Source organism: Cyprinus carpio, chromosome A6 (genome assembly GCF_018340385.1).
Source record: "Cyprinus carpio isolate SPL01 chromosome A6, ASM1834038v1, whole genome shotgun sequence".
Taxonomy (NCBI): domain Eukaryota; kingdom Metazoa; phylum Chordata; class Actinopteri; order Cypriniformes; family Cyprinidae; genus Cyprinus; species Cyprinus carpio.
This window is the reverse complement of record NC_056577.1, coordinates 28,591,044-28,605,583: the sequence shown is the minus strand read 5'-3', so window position 1 is coordinate 28,605,583 and position 14,540 is coordinate 28,591,044. Positions and strand designations below refer to the sequence as shown.

The window sequence follows — 14,540 nt, the reverse complement described above, 5'->3', positions numbered from 1 at the left end:
TATTATTATTATTATTATTATTATATTAATGATATTAGGTTATTAATTATAGGTTTTTAATTATAACATAATATAGCCTAATAAAAACAGTTATAATACATAATATTATGAAGACATTTTTTCAATTTCTTAAATTTAAGTGACATTAAAAATAAAATAAATATAAGAATAGAAAATCTAATATACAAATATAAAAAATGTAAAATATAATGTATATATTTCCGCATAATTATTTCACATTGATTAACCTTTTATTTAAGATACATGGAATATTTGTACCTCAAAAAAAGAAAAAAGAAAATAAATGACGGCAAAATGTTTAAAAGGTAACTGAGAATAGTGAAATCCTTTTTATTATATTATATACTTACATGTATACTTACAGTATATAATATAGATAATATATTATATAATATAGAATTATAATTATATTAATATAATTATAACATAATAATAATAATAAGAGACATGGGATATTTGTAAAAATAATTTGTCACTGCAAAAAAGTTTAAAGGTAACTAAAAATAGTGAAATATTTAAAAGAAGTTTTCATGTTATTTGTGAACTACCCAAAAAAATTTGGACTTTGGATTTGTATGTTGAGAATGTTTTACGATTTTGCTTAATCAAGAAATGCTTAATCATAATGTACCGGTCGTATGCATAAAACACTAAGTTGAAAATCTAAGTCTATTCCTCAAAAGCTGTGACATAATCCAACGGGATATCTGGGAATCTAAGAATTAACACGAATGACATAATCCTCAGACAAGTTTCTAGATCACATTGTTACATCTAGTTGAATTCGGTGAGTTAATTTATGCTCAGCTTGGCCGTTAAACACAAGCTCTTAGAGGGTCGTTTTACTTTCCTCAGCACAATTAAAAGATCAGCTGGGACCCCCTGCCAAAGGAGGCACATACCACAAGTGTCATATTTATATATCTAGCCTATCGGCCAGTTCAGGAGGAACTTTCACCACTCCAAACTGCAGGAAGACCTTTGTTATTTTTAACTAGAATAATTAGTAACTTATCCCAGGTCAAATACAAACCAGTAAACCTCAATGTGTATGTTGATTACATAACATAAAAAATAAAAATAAAATGAAAAATTGATTTTGTATACTTTTATTACTAATAAAGAGCTCAACATTTCCCTTTTGCACATTCACAACTGAACAAATAAAATGTTATTTTCAAGGCTTCTTTGCAAGACAAAATAATAAAAGAGAAAAGCTAAATGGCAAAAACACAACTAAATTACTTTTGTATATACTGAATTACAATGGTAAGTAGTGGTAAAGTATGACATTGCCTGAAAGACTACGTCAATTAATTTACACAATTCATTCAATGTGTGGAAATATACAAGGACGTAAAGTACATAAGCAGAATTTCACAACTTTCTTAGGGCCAGCCCAAGACTGTTGCCATTGTTCTTCAACCTAAACACCACTGCAAACCACACCAAACAGCATATTATACGGTCTGACTCAAGTGCAGCATGTTGTTCCATTCAAAATCAGTAATGCAAAGCCTGTGCTCCCTAGCAAGAGGACAAGCAATTCAGCAAGTCCTTTTCAATTGGCTAAGAAGAACTTCAACTGGACTAAATGGGACGTTTGGTCTCGCTGTGGATCATAGGCTTTGTACAAGACAAAAAAAAAAAAAACCAAACCAAAAAAAAACCCCTACTCTACAACATTTAAAGCTAGTAATGCATTTCTATACATTGTAAAGACACTTCAGTGAGTTTGATAACATATGACATTAGATGAGCTGTTTCCTTTTCCAAATAGTTTGACATGACAGAAAGAAAATAAAAAAGTTTAAGATTCTGGTTTTGAGTGAAAGATACTTTTACTTAGCAGTAATGTAAATTATAGTCATTGGAAGAATCAATTTGAATGTTTTTCTCTGTGTAAACATCAATAGTAACGGCTTTGGACTGCATTTTTTCAAGTTATTTGAACTAGGGCAAAACACACATTGCAATTCTGAAGAAGCGTGATTTTTCCCCTAAGTATTGTTCCAAGTAATCCCTTTTTCCATTTAACAAGCACTGTCTTCTAAAGGAAAATATTGTTGTGCTAAAATTCACGGATTAACTACAATTATTGTAATAAGTCTATTAATCTCTCTGCTATTATTCCTGACAGCACACATTTTGAGGGGAAAAGTATTATTATTGCACTTGTGAATTCCTGACAACATCATGGTGCACTGGCATCACTGCATATAAAAATTACAGGATAAAGGACGGCAAATGAAACTCAAGACTTTGACAATGCCCATAATATTCATTCTGAGTCACTAAACACATTCTATGACCCCTTTCTGCCATTATAATGTGTCCAAACCAAACGTAGTAATATTCATGACAAACTTTTAAAGTACCATCATAAGACCACAACTTCTAAAAATAACAGAGATGGTGTCACGTGTTATACTGATTTGCATGGAGATGAACACATTTTAACCACATTTTATCCCTAAAACTTTGTCACTGTGGATATGCAGTTAAGGAATCATAACATATTTATTCTATATTCACATATATGACAGAATTGTAAAAGATAATGTTCAATTTTGGTTGAATAAACCTCAATGTAAATTCTGCATGATGTATAGAAAAAGAGCCACCCAACCACATAATGGTCTTGAATGAATAGTGTGTACGTTAATCCAATTCTTTTAAATGTAAATTTCTCAGATTGTCAAAAATTCTTAAGACTTATTCTGTCAAATTAAGTGCATTTCTTCAACAAAACTGAAAGTAGAGCTTTTAAGAAAACATTTAGGCTCAAAAATTGAGTGACAGCAAAAAAAAAGAACCATTTCATTTGGGGACAATTCAAAGCAAAATATTTGGTGTAGCAGAACTACTTTTTTTTTTTTTGTCTTGTTCTTAAACATCTGAACTAAGACTATAGTTTCCAGATACGCTCCTTTTTTCTCCCTGTCCAGATAGTAAAAAACATGTTGGGTGTGCAGGCCAAATGTTTTTTAGTATAAGAACGAGAAAGATGAAAAATGTTATGAGACAATTAGGGCATTTGGCAAGACCTCACAAAATCACTCAATCCAGTAAAAAATGCCATAAAACGGAACCGCAAGGGATCTGACGAGATCAACTGCCAACTAACACAAATGGTTAAAATGCAATTTCACAAAGTATTCAGGCATAATGCACACTTCACAAAGTCCTGGACAAAAGTCTAAATCGCACCACTTCATGGACAGAATTCCAGCATTTGGCTCCTTCCCACTAACAATAAATTTCTGATATGGAAAACATGTGAACAGTTGGAAAAGTTATCAAATCTAACACTTTGAAACTGTTATTCTTGTCAACATTCTAGAAGACTGGCCAACTTTATCTCAAAGTGTGAGGGCTGAACTTCTCTAACGCTACAATTATGCACTGTAAGCGGTAACAACGGTCAGACATTTACCAGCAAACATAAATGTCCATTTTAACTGCTTGTTAATCCAAGAACTGGCTGGATCTGTAGCTAAGAATCTGGCAACCCAGAATGTAGCTAATTGGAGCAAAGACTGTGTCACTACGGTTATCTCCACTTGCGAACTGATTAAATATGCAGAAGGTTTTGTTGAACTCACACATGCTGCCATCATCATCATCATTACTGACCTATTGAACATCTACTACAAGATCCAACTCCTAGTATGTCACAAAAAGATTTGGCACATTCTTCATATACAACTTCAAATATAACTTGGACATCTCTTGCTAATGCTTAATACCTAAATCCCAGAGAAATCTTTATCTATACTTTTAGTACTACCACTGATTTTAGTTTTACTTTTTCATATATAAAATATAGGAAAGACAGAAGTGCACACAGCCTCATGTCTGGTCCTGTGCAACAGAAATAACAAACATATCTTAATATTTATAATAGTAAATTTGTGTTTGGGTAAATCTCACAAAACATGACCATGTAATTTTAACCTCAAAATCACAAGAAAAAATAAGAGATAATGAGGTCTACTTTTAGGAGCATTAATATTTTTCCATTTTTCCATTATTTTCAGAACAATTAAGCACTTTTACATACTATATTTATGGTTAATGTAATACAGCGATATGAATTACTGTTACACAATGAAAAAACATCGTAATAGTCCTAAAAATGGACTTTACCTTCACTTTATGCAAAATATAATTTCATATTTTTTTCACTTGATTTGACTCAAATGAGACATGAATATGACAGCTTTTATGAGATTCACCCATTCATATTTTTTAGCACTGTTTTTTTATCATATACATCAAAAATGTGCAAAAATAGTGAGACAAGAATGCTGTGTTGCTTGCATTTGGAGTGCTGAAAATCTTAATGTACAGACGGACAGACAACGGCTTCACTAGGAAACTTCACTGAGTTTTGCAGAGGTTTTTGCACAGAGACGAGAATGAAAGAGAGAGCGAAAGAGAACAGGACAGGACAGTATCTGATCTGTTAAGCAGGTGTTTTCATTGCTGTCTGATTCTAGGTAGTGATCTAGAACAGAAATGGATCCCCAAAGACATTTGAACAGGGCTGAAGAACAGGCAAGATAAGGTACAACGACTATATATGGGGCATTTTTATCTTTTCTCAAGGAAGTGCATAGAAGTTCAAACTATACATCTCATTTTTAACTGAACATCTTTTTTTGGCTCCAGAAGGAAGTTCTGTAACTCCCCCTATGACATCACATTCTTCATCTGCTATTATCCTTGGTTACTAATTGAAAATAAAACAAGGATCTGGCCAAATTGTTTACTACTGTGTCAACAGCAAGTGCGCTCCCTGGTCGACTCTGATGGTTGGCGACGAAGTTTGAAGCCCTTGACTGCAGACCCGCCATCCGTGTTTAAAACTGGGATCCTTTGACCTGTAAATGAAATCAAATATAAATTAATTTGAGCAATAAAAAACATACATGAAAAAATGCAAAATAGATTTGCTGTTTCAGTGCCAGCACAAAAGTCACAAGCAAGGTGTCATGCACCCACAGGTTCCTCAATGGGGCGACTGCCAAGCTCCATGGTAAAAGATCTGTATCCGCTGTAACCCATCCACTGCCCTGGGTCCAAGGGGCAAGAACAAGTATCCAACGAAGCACTATTCTCCCCACCATGCATTCATTATCATTTTAATAATAGATGATGTTGCAATAATAAACTGCATTTATTAAAACTAAACCAACTTGATTAAGAAGCTCAATCAAGGGAAAACAACATTTAAAATCTAAGGCTCTAAATGATTGATTCTGGATTATTATAGCATTATTAGTGACAATAACGCACAGATGACTAGTTAGGATTTTACTCACTTATCTGAATGAAGACCTCATTGATGTTAATGGCATTTTTGGCACTGGTTTCAACAAATATGGCATGAATGGAATCAGCATAGTCCTTGGCGTCCTTCTCTGACACCTCTCTGGAGAACAAGAGGACAAAGCAGCAAAGCACTAATAAGTAATCAGATTCATACATGAACAAATCTGACACGTTTAAAACTCTCAGGTAGAGTGGGATGTTATTGTTATTCTTGATATTTGGAACTACAAGGATTTAAACTGATAGCCAACATGTGTGGGAGATTATCTGAGTGGGCCGAATCTTGTAAAACTCATGTATTCTTTTGTGATAGTGGTGTATAACTAGCACACAACAGCATGTTGGAGGGAAACCATTGTGTGCTGGTGCTCTTTGCATCTGTCACCTGATCACAGGTGCTGATCAGATTGCACCCGTGCTACATGTATCAGGCCGGTCACACTGACGACACATCAATTTTCCATTGACGCTTCGCCCTCTCTTAGATCAACTGGCCAGCTGGTGATGGTTTCGATTAACTTGATTTTGTACATTTTTTTGGTTTGTGCTAAAGTCCCTGCCACCTTGCTAGGGTGTTGTGGGTGGTTGCCAGGGCCAGACTGTGGTAACTAGGGTGTTGCTATGCGATCGCTAGGGTGTTCTGAATGGTTGTCTACTAGGCCTAAATATATGTAAGGTCCTTCAATGCAAGTTTATGGGATTTGTGCCCACAAAAAAGTTATGCTTTTACTTCATATAATTTTAAATAGTACTTAAAGGGATACTCCAACCCAAAATGAAAATTTTGTTATTAATCACTTACCCCCATGTCGTTCCAAACCTGTAAAAGCTTTGTTCATCTTCGGAACACAATTTAAGATATTTTGGATAAAAACCGGGAGGCCTGTGACTGTCCCATAGACTGCCAAATAAATAACAGTCAAGGTCCATAAAAGGTATGAAAGGCATCGTCAGAATACTCCATCTGCCATCAGACGTGCAATCTGGGTTATATGAAGTGACGGAAACACTTTTTGTAAGCGAAGAAAGCAAAAATAACGACTTTATTCAACAATTCCTTTGTCAACCTACTCCTCTGTGTCTCTCCATATCACTGTATGCTGCGTATGCTCTTCTGTATCAGCCACGCCACAAGGATGCACTGTTTTCTTTCAAATCAAAGCTAAATACACATAGAAACAGCGCATCCTTGTGGCGCGATTGATACAGAAGAGGAGACTGTTGACACTGGAACAGACCTTGACACTGTTATTTACTTGACAGTCTATGGGACAGTCACAGGCCTCCTGGTTTTCATCCAAAATATCTTAAATTGTGTTCCGAAGATGAACAAAGCTTTTACAGGTTTGGAACGACATGGGGGTAAGTGATTAATGATAAAATTTTCATTTTGGGGTGGAGTATCCCTTTAATTTCTAAGTTGGTGTAATGTTATAAGTAACTGTATTTCCATGATGACAGATTTTTTACATCTGGAGCAAACCTCTTAAAATAAGATCAAAAAAATTTTAAGAAATGTTTAAAAGTGAAATAAATGATGGCAGTGGATCACTGAGAACAGCACCAGTTGAGACAGAAAACGGAATATCTAAGCTTTATATGCCAGACAGAACAATTGCAAGAATTTTCCCTGATATTTATTGCCTGAATGACTTGCAGTGCGGAAGCAAGCCATGATTCCTCAGATTCAATGTCTTGGTCTTTATGGTTTCAAAATGTAATATACAACCGCACTGACAGCCGACTAACACTGCCAAAGAATGCAATGGTGAACCAAGACATATCATTGGGCTTGTGGGAAGAGTGAAGCAATTTAAAGTGGAAAGATAAATTACAGACCGCTTAAGAGTGGATTTCTCTTTCATCACAAGTTATGCTTATGGTAACGGTACGTGTGTGAGCTTGTTTTCAGTGAGTTCGGACAATTTGACAGCAAATATGCGGGTCTTTTCCCAACGTCAAATTGAGTTGACAGTCACTGCGGGTGCATCCCTTCAAGCTGAATAGAGATGACAGGATGTGGAGTCTTTTGTGGCAAGGAATGGTGGAATTCACCTGGCATCGGAGAGATCGCATTTGTTGCCAGCGATAGCCACCACTATGTTGGGTGGTCCGTGCTGGCGAAGCTCCTTCACCCAGTTCTTTAGTGTCTGGAATGATTCCTGAGTGAAACACAAAGAGATTTTTAAGACAAGCAATGCTGTTACATCAGAAGACTTTGAGGTCATTATCTACTGACCCTTATGTTGCACAAAACCAGCGTGATAACATTTCTTCCGTTGAACACAAAAGGAGTTACCTAGCAGACTGTCCAAGCTGCTCTTTTCCATTACTTAACATGAATGCTAACTAGCTCCAACAACAACATTAAAGTAGTCATATGACTTCTGCATGATATATCAAGTCTTCTAAAGCCATATGATAGCTTTGTGTGGGGGAAAGACTGACATTTAACCCACTATTCACTGAAAGTCTTACCTCAGCCAATAACTCCTTTAGTGTTCCATGGAAAAAAAAAAAAAAAAGATTTCAAGCAACATGAAGTTGAGTAGATGATGACAGAACTTTTATTTTTGGGTGAACTATCCCTTTAATAGCTTTACCAGCAGAAAGATTTGTGTAGTAATAATGAGGAAATATTTCAGTACCTCTTTAGTGATGTCATACACAATGATAGCCGCAGCAGAGCCTCTGTAGTACATGGGAGCCAGGGCCCGAAACTAAGAGTGAAACAGATAACATGACGATGTGAGAAAAAAATGGCCTGTACTGATTTAAAAAAAACAAAAAAAAAACATGACTTAATCATCACTGATAACATCCCATCATTTTCTCCTTAGAGGCTGAGCGAGTGATTTAAACCTGCGTATGCTTTTTATCAGAGTTTTGAAAGAATTTGTTCACTTTGGCGGCGGTCTCCTTCAAGTTTCATGCCGAATTAAATGGACAACTGAAACACAAACAAACGCATGTTATTCCAACTTGTTCCATTAAAACAGAACTCCAGGCGGCGGTTAGGGAAAACCACGGTGAAAAACCCTAGATGTGAGCCACTGTTAAAACCTAAATGAGAATTGTGTTTAAGACGGCCATGCCAAGGAGGCTTGAGTTGAGGAACTGCAGGGAAATGCTCATCAACACATGTGGGAGCCATCAGGGGAAAGATGAGCGCGAAGTGTCTGAAGAAGTTTAATCGTTATAAAATAGCGTAGTTGGGTTGTTCGACCCGGTCATCAAAAATAGACCAAAAAGGCTCTGATTAATAAAAACAAGCTGGATCCAGTATGCCATTCCTTTGGAAAAGGAGCTAAAAGAGGGGAAAAGTGCATTAGAAAGCGTGAGCCTGAGAAATAGTCTTAAAATCAAATGCATAGTTTAAAATTTTTTAGAATTTAGAGTTTTGGCAAATTATTGAGATCTTTCAAATTCAGTTATAAAGCTGTAAATTGGTGCACAGTAATATATTTGTGTCCTCATTAACAGAATGTTTTATGAACGGCTAGTTTTCATCTATATGAAATATGCATAAACAAACATAATTTACAAATAATATCTAAAACCAATTGGAACCTAAACCTATAGTTCTTAACTGGTTTTGCTGATCAATGCATCAGTACTAAGTGAGATCATTTTATATCTATTTATTATATCTATTCTACAGTTTCATTTGACACCATGCAAAGTTTATTATTTAATTTATGAAAACACTGTATAAATCCAATATAAATTGGAATTAAGTTAAGAAAACAGGTCAGAGCTCTGCTTAATCCATCTTTTTCACCAATAAAATGAATAAATCACGTTCGACTGACATGGTTTCTCACATTTATAGCTATTTTTGGCAAAGTTCACTGCACAAGGAAGAGCTAAATGCTTCAGTTTAGCTTTTGACTAAAATTGCAGGATGTCTCCTCAGACATATCCCAGGATTCCAGACTGTATGGTCCTTCTCCAACTCTACTCCTGCATGTTCTCCTGCATTATTAAAGACCTCATGAAATCACTTTCCTAGCTATAAGCAATTTTTCTTTCTGCATATTTTTTATTATTTAAAAAAATATTTTTTATTAAAATACGTTTATGAAAAAAGTTATTTAAAAGATTCTCATTTTTTCCTATGCTCATCAAGGTTGCGTTTATTTGATCAAAAATTGCGAAATGTTGTTATAATTTAAAATGTCTGTTTTCTATTTCAATATATTTTGAAATGTCATTTATTCCTGTGATCAAAGCTGAATTTTCAGCATCATTACTCCAGTCTTCAGTGTCACATGATCCTTCAGAAATCATTCTAATATGCTGATTTGCTGCTCAAGAAATTTCTTGATTTCTTATTGTTATCATTGTTGAAAATTTCTCATGATTCTTCAATGAACAGAAAGTTCAATAAACAGCATTTATTAGATTTTTTATTTATTTTTTTGCAACAATGTAAAGTTTTTTCTGTCACTTTTGATCAATCTAATGCACCCACAAAGCCACTAAAGCAGAAAGCAAAGAGTACAAAACAAGCCATGCTTCCACAATGCTGTTCTAAAAAGCAATGTGTCGGATAATTGTCTAATCAAGAGCTCGACAGACCGTGAAAAGCCTGATCACAACTCCCACTGGAGTACAGGAATCTGTCTTCTCTTCACAAAATCACAACAGAGCCTTGAAGTTAGAAAAGAAAGAAGAAAGACACAAAGAGGGAGGGAGGAAGGAAGGGAGAGAGAGAGAGAGAGACTCTGGCTTTGATTGCTCTTCTGTAACCGCTATCTCTGACATGGCCTAGCATTTAATTCCATCAGGATCTGGAGCATCCCGAACAAAGCAAAGCAAAGAAAACCTGACCTCTTTAACCACTCAAAGGCCATGATGATGAACTTGCACCATATTTACCGGTGGGAAAACATCAAAGCGCTAAACAGGACCAGATGAGGGTAAAGAGGCTGGATAAGTCAGACTTTCCCATATTCTTTCATATGGAGAGGGATTCAAACATTCAAGACAATTACTTCTATTTTGCATTTTTCTAATTTAATAAAAAATTGTATATAAATAAATAATATTACCATCAAAACATTTTAAGTGAAAATTGTGAACATAAGGCCAAGTCTATTCTTTGTACAAAGGATTTAAAGGGATACTCCACCCCAAAATGAAAATTTTGTCATTAATCACTTACCCCCATGTTGTTACAAACCCATAAAAGCTCAGTTCATCTTTGGAACACAATTTAAGATATTTTGGATGAAAACCGGGAGGCCTGTGACTGTCCCATAGACTGCCAAGTAAATAAGTGTCAAGGTCCAAAAAAATTATGAAACACATCATCAGAATACTCCATCTGCCATCAGACGTGCAATCTGGGTTATATGAAGCGACAGATACACTTTTTGTAAGTGAAGAAAACAAAAATAATGACTTTATTCAACAATTCCTTTGTCAACAGTCTCCTCTGTGTCTCTCCATATCACCATATGCTCTTCTGTATCATCCGCGCCATGACTTTTATACCTTTTATGGACCTTGACACTTATTTACTTGGCAGTCTATGGGACAGTCACATGCCTCCCGGTCTTCATCCAAAATATCTTAAATTGTGTTCCGAAGACGAAAGAAGCTTTTACAGGTTTGGAACGACATGTGGGTAAGTGATTAATGATAAAATTTTCATTTTGGGGTGGAGTATCCCTTTAATTTCTAAGTTGGTGTAATGTTATCAGTAACTGTATTTCCATGATGATAGATTTTTTACATCTGGAGCAAACCTCTTAAAATAGGATCAAAAAAATTTAAAGAAACATTTAAAAGTGAAATAAATGAAGGCAGTGGATCACTGAGAACAGCACCAGTTGACACAGAAGCTTTTACGGGGAGCTTTTTTAAGTGATTAATGACAAAATATTCATTTTGGGCTGGAGTATCACTTTAACATGTCAAACCACACAAATTTGTTACATTTGACCTAGAAAACATATTTATTATGAACTTTTTCTGTGTTTTAAATTTATCACAATCCAAAAACTTTTTTCCTATTTTCCTGCCTTGTAAAAAAAAAATCCCAGATTGTCAATATAGTTGCATAAAAAGAGAGATGCAATTCCTTAACACCTGGTATGATACTATTTTTTTTCTAGCAGCTTGTGTGGGCCACTTGGCATTCTAGATTTAGTATCACATAACATCACAGATCATATTGCAAACAGCCTCGAGATTGCCGTCAAATCATGAGCGGTGATAAACATCTCAAACTATGCGATGTCTCCCCTACACTTCAGCTGTCTTGCCTAACGTAGAGTGTATTGGGAGGGAAGAGTGTAAAGATATAGAGCCTATAGAAATACATAAAGACTACCAACCCCCTTCCAATAACATTAACCCCTCTCTCCCTGAAATACTTGTGCGCACACAAGAGAAGTGCATGAAATACTGCCCCCTGTCTGAACTATGAAGACACTGCAAAAACAGAAGCGAAACAAGAGTAAACATTGTATTTAATGGCTGTCAGCTTGTGTATGTGTCACCCCAGTGTGTGTAGTGATTGTTACTGTTTACCCTTTCTTGTCCTGCTGTGTCCCAGATGAGGAATTTGTGAAGCTCATTTTGGTACTGCACAGTCTTTGTCATAAACGATGCTCTGAAAATAAAATTGGCACGATCAATAACATTAAGCATACAAATACAAAAAGATCTGCATGGAATCTTTGACAACTGCTGACCTTGCTTATTAAATGTCGTCAAATTTTACAATGCATTCAGCTGCCAGTAAGACTCTCAGCTTTGTTTTTTACATTTGTTACCATATTTAAATCCAAACAACCCCCCACCCACCCACAATCTTAAAAAATAAATGAGGAAACTGTGTAGATGTCATGTGGACACTTATAGACATCTTTACAAGGTTAGCAAGTGTTTTGCCAGGTGCAGATAATAACAAGACATGTAAGGCTCCATTATAATGACTGAGTGTTGTTTGCCACTGTCTTACGTTCTTTACATTTGTTGTTTTGCCCTTGCAAGCTTGAAAACCAGGTTTTCTGTTATGTATTGAATGTGGTTGTGAATTATTATGAGAATGAATTTTGTAGCAAAAGTGTGTTCATGGAGTCACAGTTGTTGAATAGCAGATGCATAATTCACAACTGTTATTGCAAATTAAAAACCTAATGAATTAACAACGGTTTAATGAAAAAGATAAAAGTATTTTACATTTTTTTTTAAATGTTAGTTATTTTAACATTTATTTTCTAAATTATTTTTAGCATATATTGTCATCTTTTTTTGGCCAGCGGGGCTCAAATCTGAATGACTGGCCTGACTGGGACAGCAGAAAAGTCTTTATTGTTGAGCCCTGAAATGTGTTAATTGAAATCAATGTAATGCAATTAAAAGAGGTCACAGTTTAAATCTTTAACAGACTGTGATGCAACATGTATTATACAATCAATGCTGTATATTAAATCACTTAAAGCAACATGACTCTGTATTACATTCAGACTTATCAGCACAAACAGTGCAGCTAAATCAGGGTGCTGATTTACAGATTTTGTTTTCTTAAGATATTGAATCATCATCATCTTTATTATTAAAACAAATAATCCATCAAGGTTTTTTTTTTTTTTTGTTGTTGTTGATACAGCGCTTTCTGACACTAACCACAAAATTTCAACACACTAAGTATCAATTTTGTTTGCTTGAAACAGCTTCCATTTCACTGCATGTCACAGCTTGCTGTTTGCTATGTGGCAATCCTTCAAAACTTGCACGTTAGAAATAAGAAAAGCCTGCATCACAGTCTGCTTGAGCTCACTGTGAGTGTGTTTCGCAGTAGGCTTACCCAATTGTGGGATTAATATTGGGATCAAAACTATCCTCCACAAACCTCCACACGATACTTGACTTTCCAACCCCTGTATCCTAAGACAAAAGATGAAAATCAGTAACTGAACATACAACTCTATTAAACAAATTATATGTATATATGTATAAAAGTTTAATAAGACACAAACTATATTATCTATGTTCAATTTATATGTATATAAATGTGTGTGTGTGTGTGTGTGTGTGTGTATCTATATCTATCTATCTAAATTAAATTGAACATAGGTAATATAGTTTGTCTTATTAAACTTTAAGATGTTAGTTTAAAATGTATATATTTATGTTTGGTACAAAGGTTTTGTCAAAAGTTTAAAATAAAGTAAAAACTGCATGTATAATAAAACAAACAATATAATTTGAAAAAAAAAGAAGTTTTTTTGACAGACCTCAAAGCTAAAAGCACAGATTTATCATTAATACATGAGTAATTGTAGATAACAGTGAAAACATGTGCCCTATGAAATCCTTAAACAATATAATGTGATTTGACAAAACTAATTGAATTTTGTGAATATATCCAATGCATCTACTGAACAAAATGTAACTTCTCAAACTCTTTTGACATTTATCATCCACTTGGTTAAATACGTCACCAGCCCAGAAATATCACTGTAACGATTAAGAGGTCATCAAAGTTCGCAGAATAGGTTAAAACAATGGCACACTTTATTGCCAGTTATAATATGCAATGACACTTATGACAGAGCATAAACATAGTGATAAAACATTAAATATGCATCAAAACTGCAATCCACATCAAGTCATAAAAATCTAATAGAAACCTTACCCCAAGAAGGCATACTTTCAACTCTCTTAGCGACATGTTGACCTCCAAACTAGTGAAAACTTCCCAATCATTCCAGACTGTTTCATAAAGCTGATCACAGCAACTATTTCTATTTGGCGTAAGCTAAAAAGCAACACACACAGTCTCTCTCTACACACTAGTGTCAGACATCCACTGCTTTAGGACGACATAAGAACCTGACGTGAAATACTGACATAACGCGTACAGCTTATTATAGTATAAAGACTTAGATTAGTTATATTAATGATCGATTAGTTGCGATATTAGCTGCTCGCTGATCGCCATCTTGAACTCCGGCTGATGATTCTAGTTATGTGAAGTCGACCCCGCGAATCGGTTCTTTCGAAAAGTTCGTTTCATTGAACCGTTCAAAAACTGTTTGAGCTAAGTATAACGTCATCTCGTGGTTCCTTACATACATTTTGTACACTTTTCTATTATGTTTGACTATTATCAATAGTTTATGGTGCTGTAATTTCATGTATTCCAATTTATGATAAAGGATGAC

The 14,540-nt window shown here is 35.0% G+C and overlaps 1 protein-coding gene across 1 annotated transcript; it reads right to left on the bottom strand.

The window, feature by feature from the left end:
* Positions 1-1,114: 1,114 nt before the first annotated feature.
* On the bottom strand, positions 1,115-14,358 carry rab22a (RAB22A, member RAS oncogene family). The gene is made up of 7 exons (XM_019105375.2): positions 14,012-14,358; positions 13,181-13,260; positions 11,899-11,980; positions 8,007-8,078; positions 7,414-7,520; positions 5,349-5,458; positions 1,115-4,907 (listed from the first exon to the last, which is right to left on the bottom strand). The coding sequence occupies exons 1-7, from the start codon at positions 14,045-14,047 to the stop codon at positions 4,804-4,806; spliced, it is 591 nt and encodes a 196-aa protein (XP_018960920.1). The 5' UTR covers positions 14,048-14,358; the 3' UTR covers positions 1,115-4,803.
* Between the last annotated feature and the right edge of the window lie 182 nt (positions 14,359-14,540).

Bases quoted from the DNA above. Each gene is read 5' to 3' on its own strand.
- rab22a (XM_019105375.2), bottom strand. From the start codon at position 14,047: ATGTCGCTAAGAGAGTTGAAAGTATGCCTTCTTGGG. The intron at 5,459-7,413 runs GTGAATTCCACC...CTTGTTCTCCAG, and splicing joins TGCGATCTCTCCGATGCCAG to AGAGGTGTCAGAGAAGGACG. The intron at 4,908-5,348 runs GTGAGTAAAATC...TTTCATTTACAG, and splicing joins TGAGGTCTTCATTCAGATAA to GTCAAAGGATCCCAGTTTTA.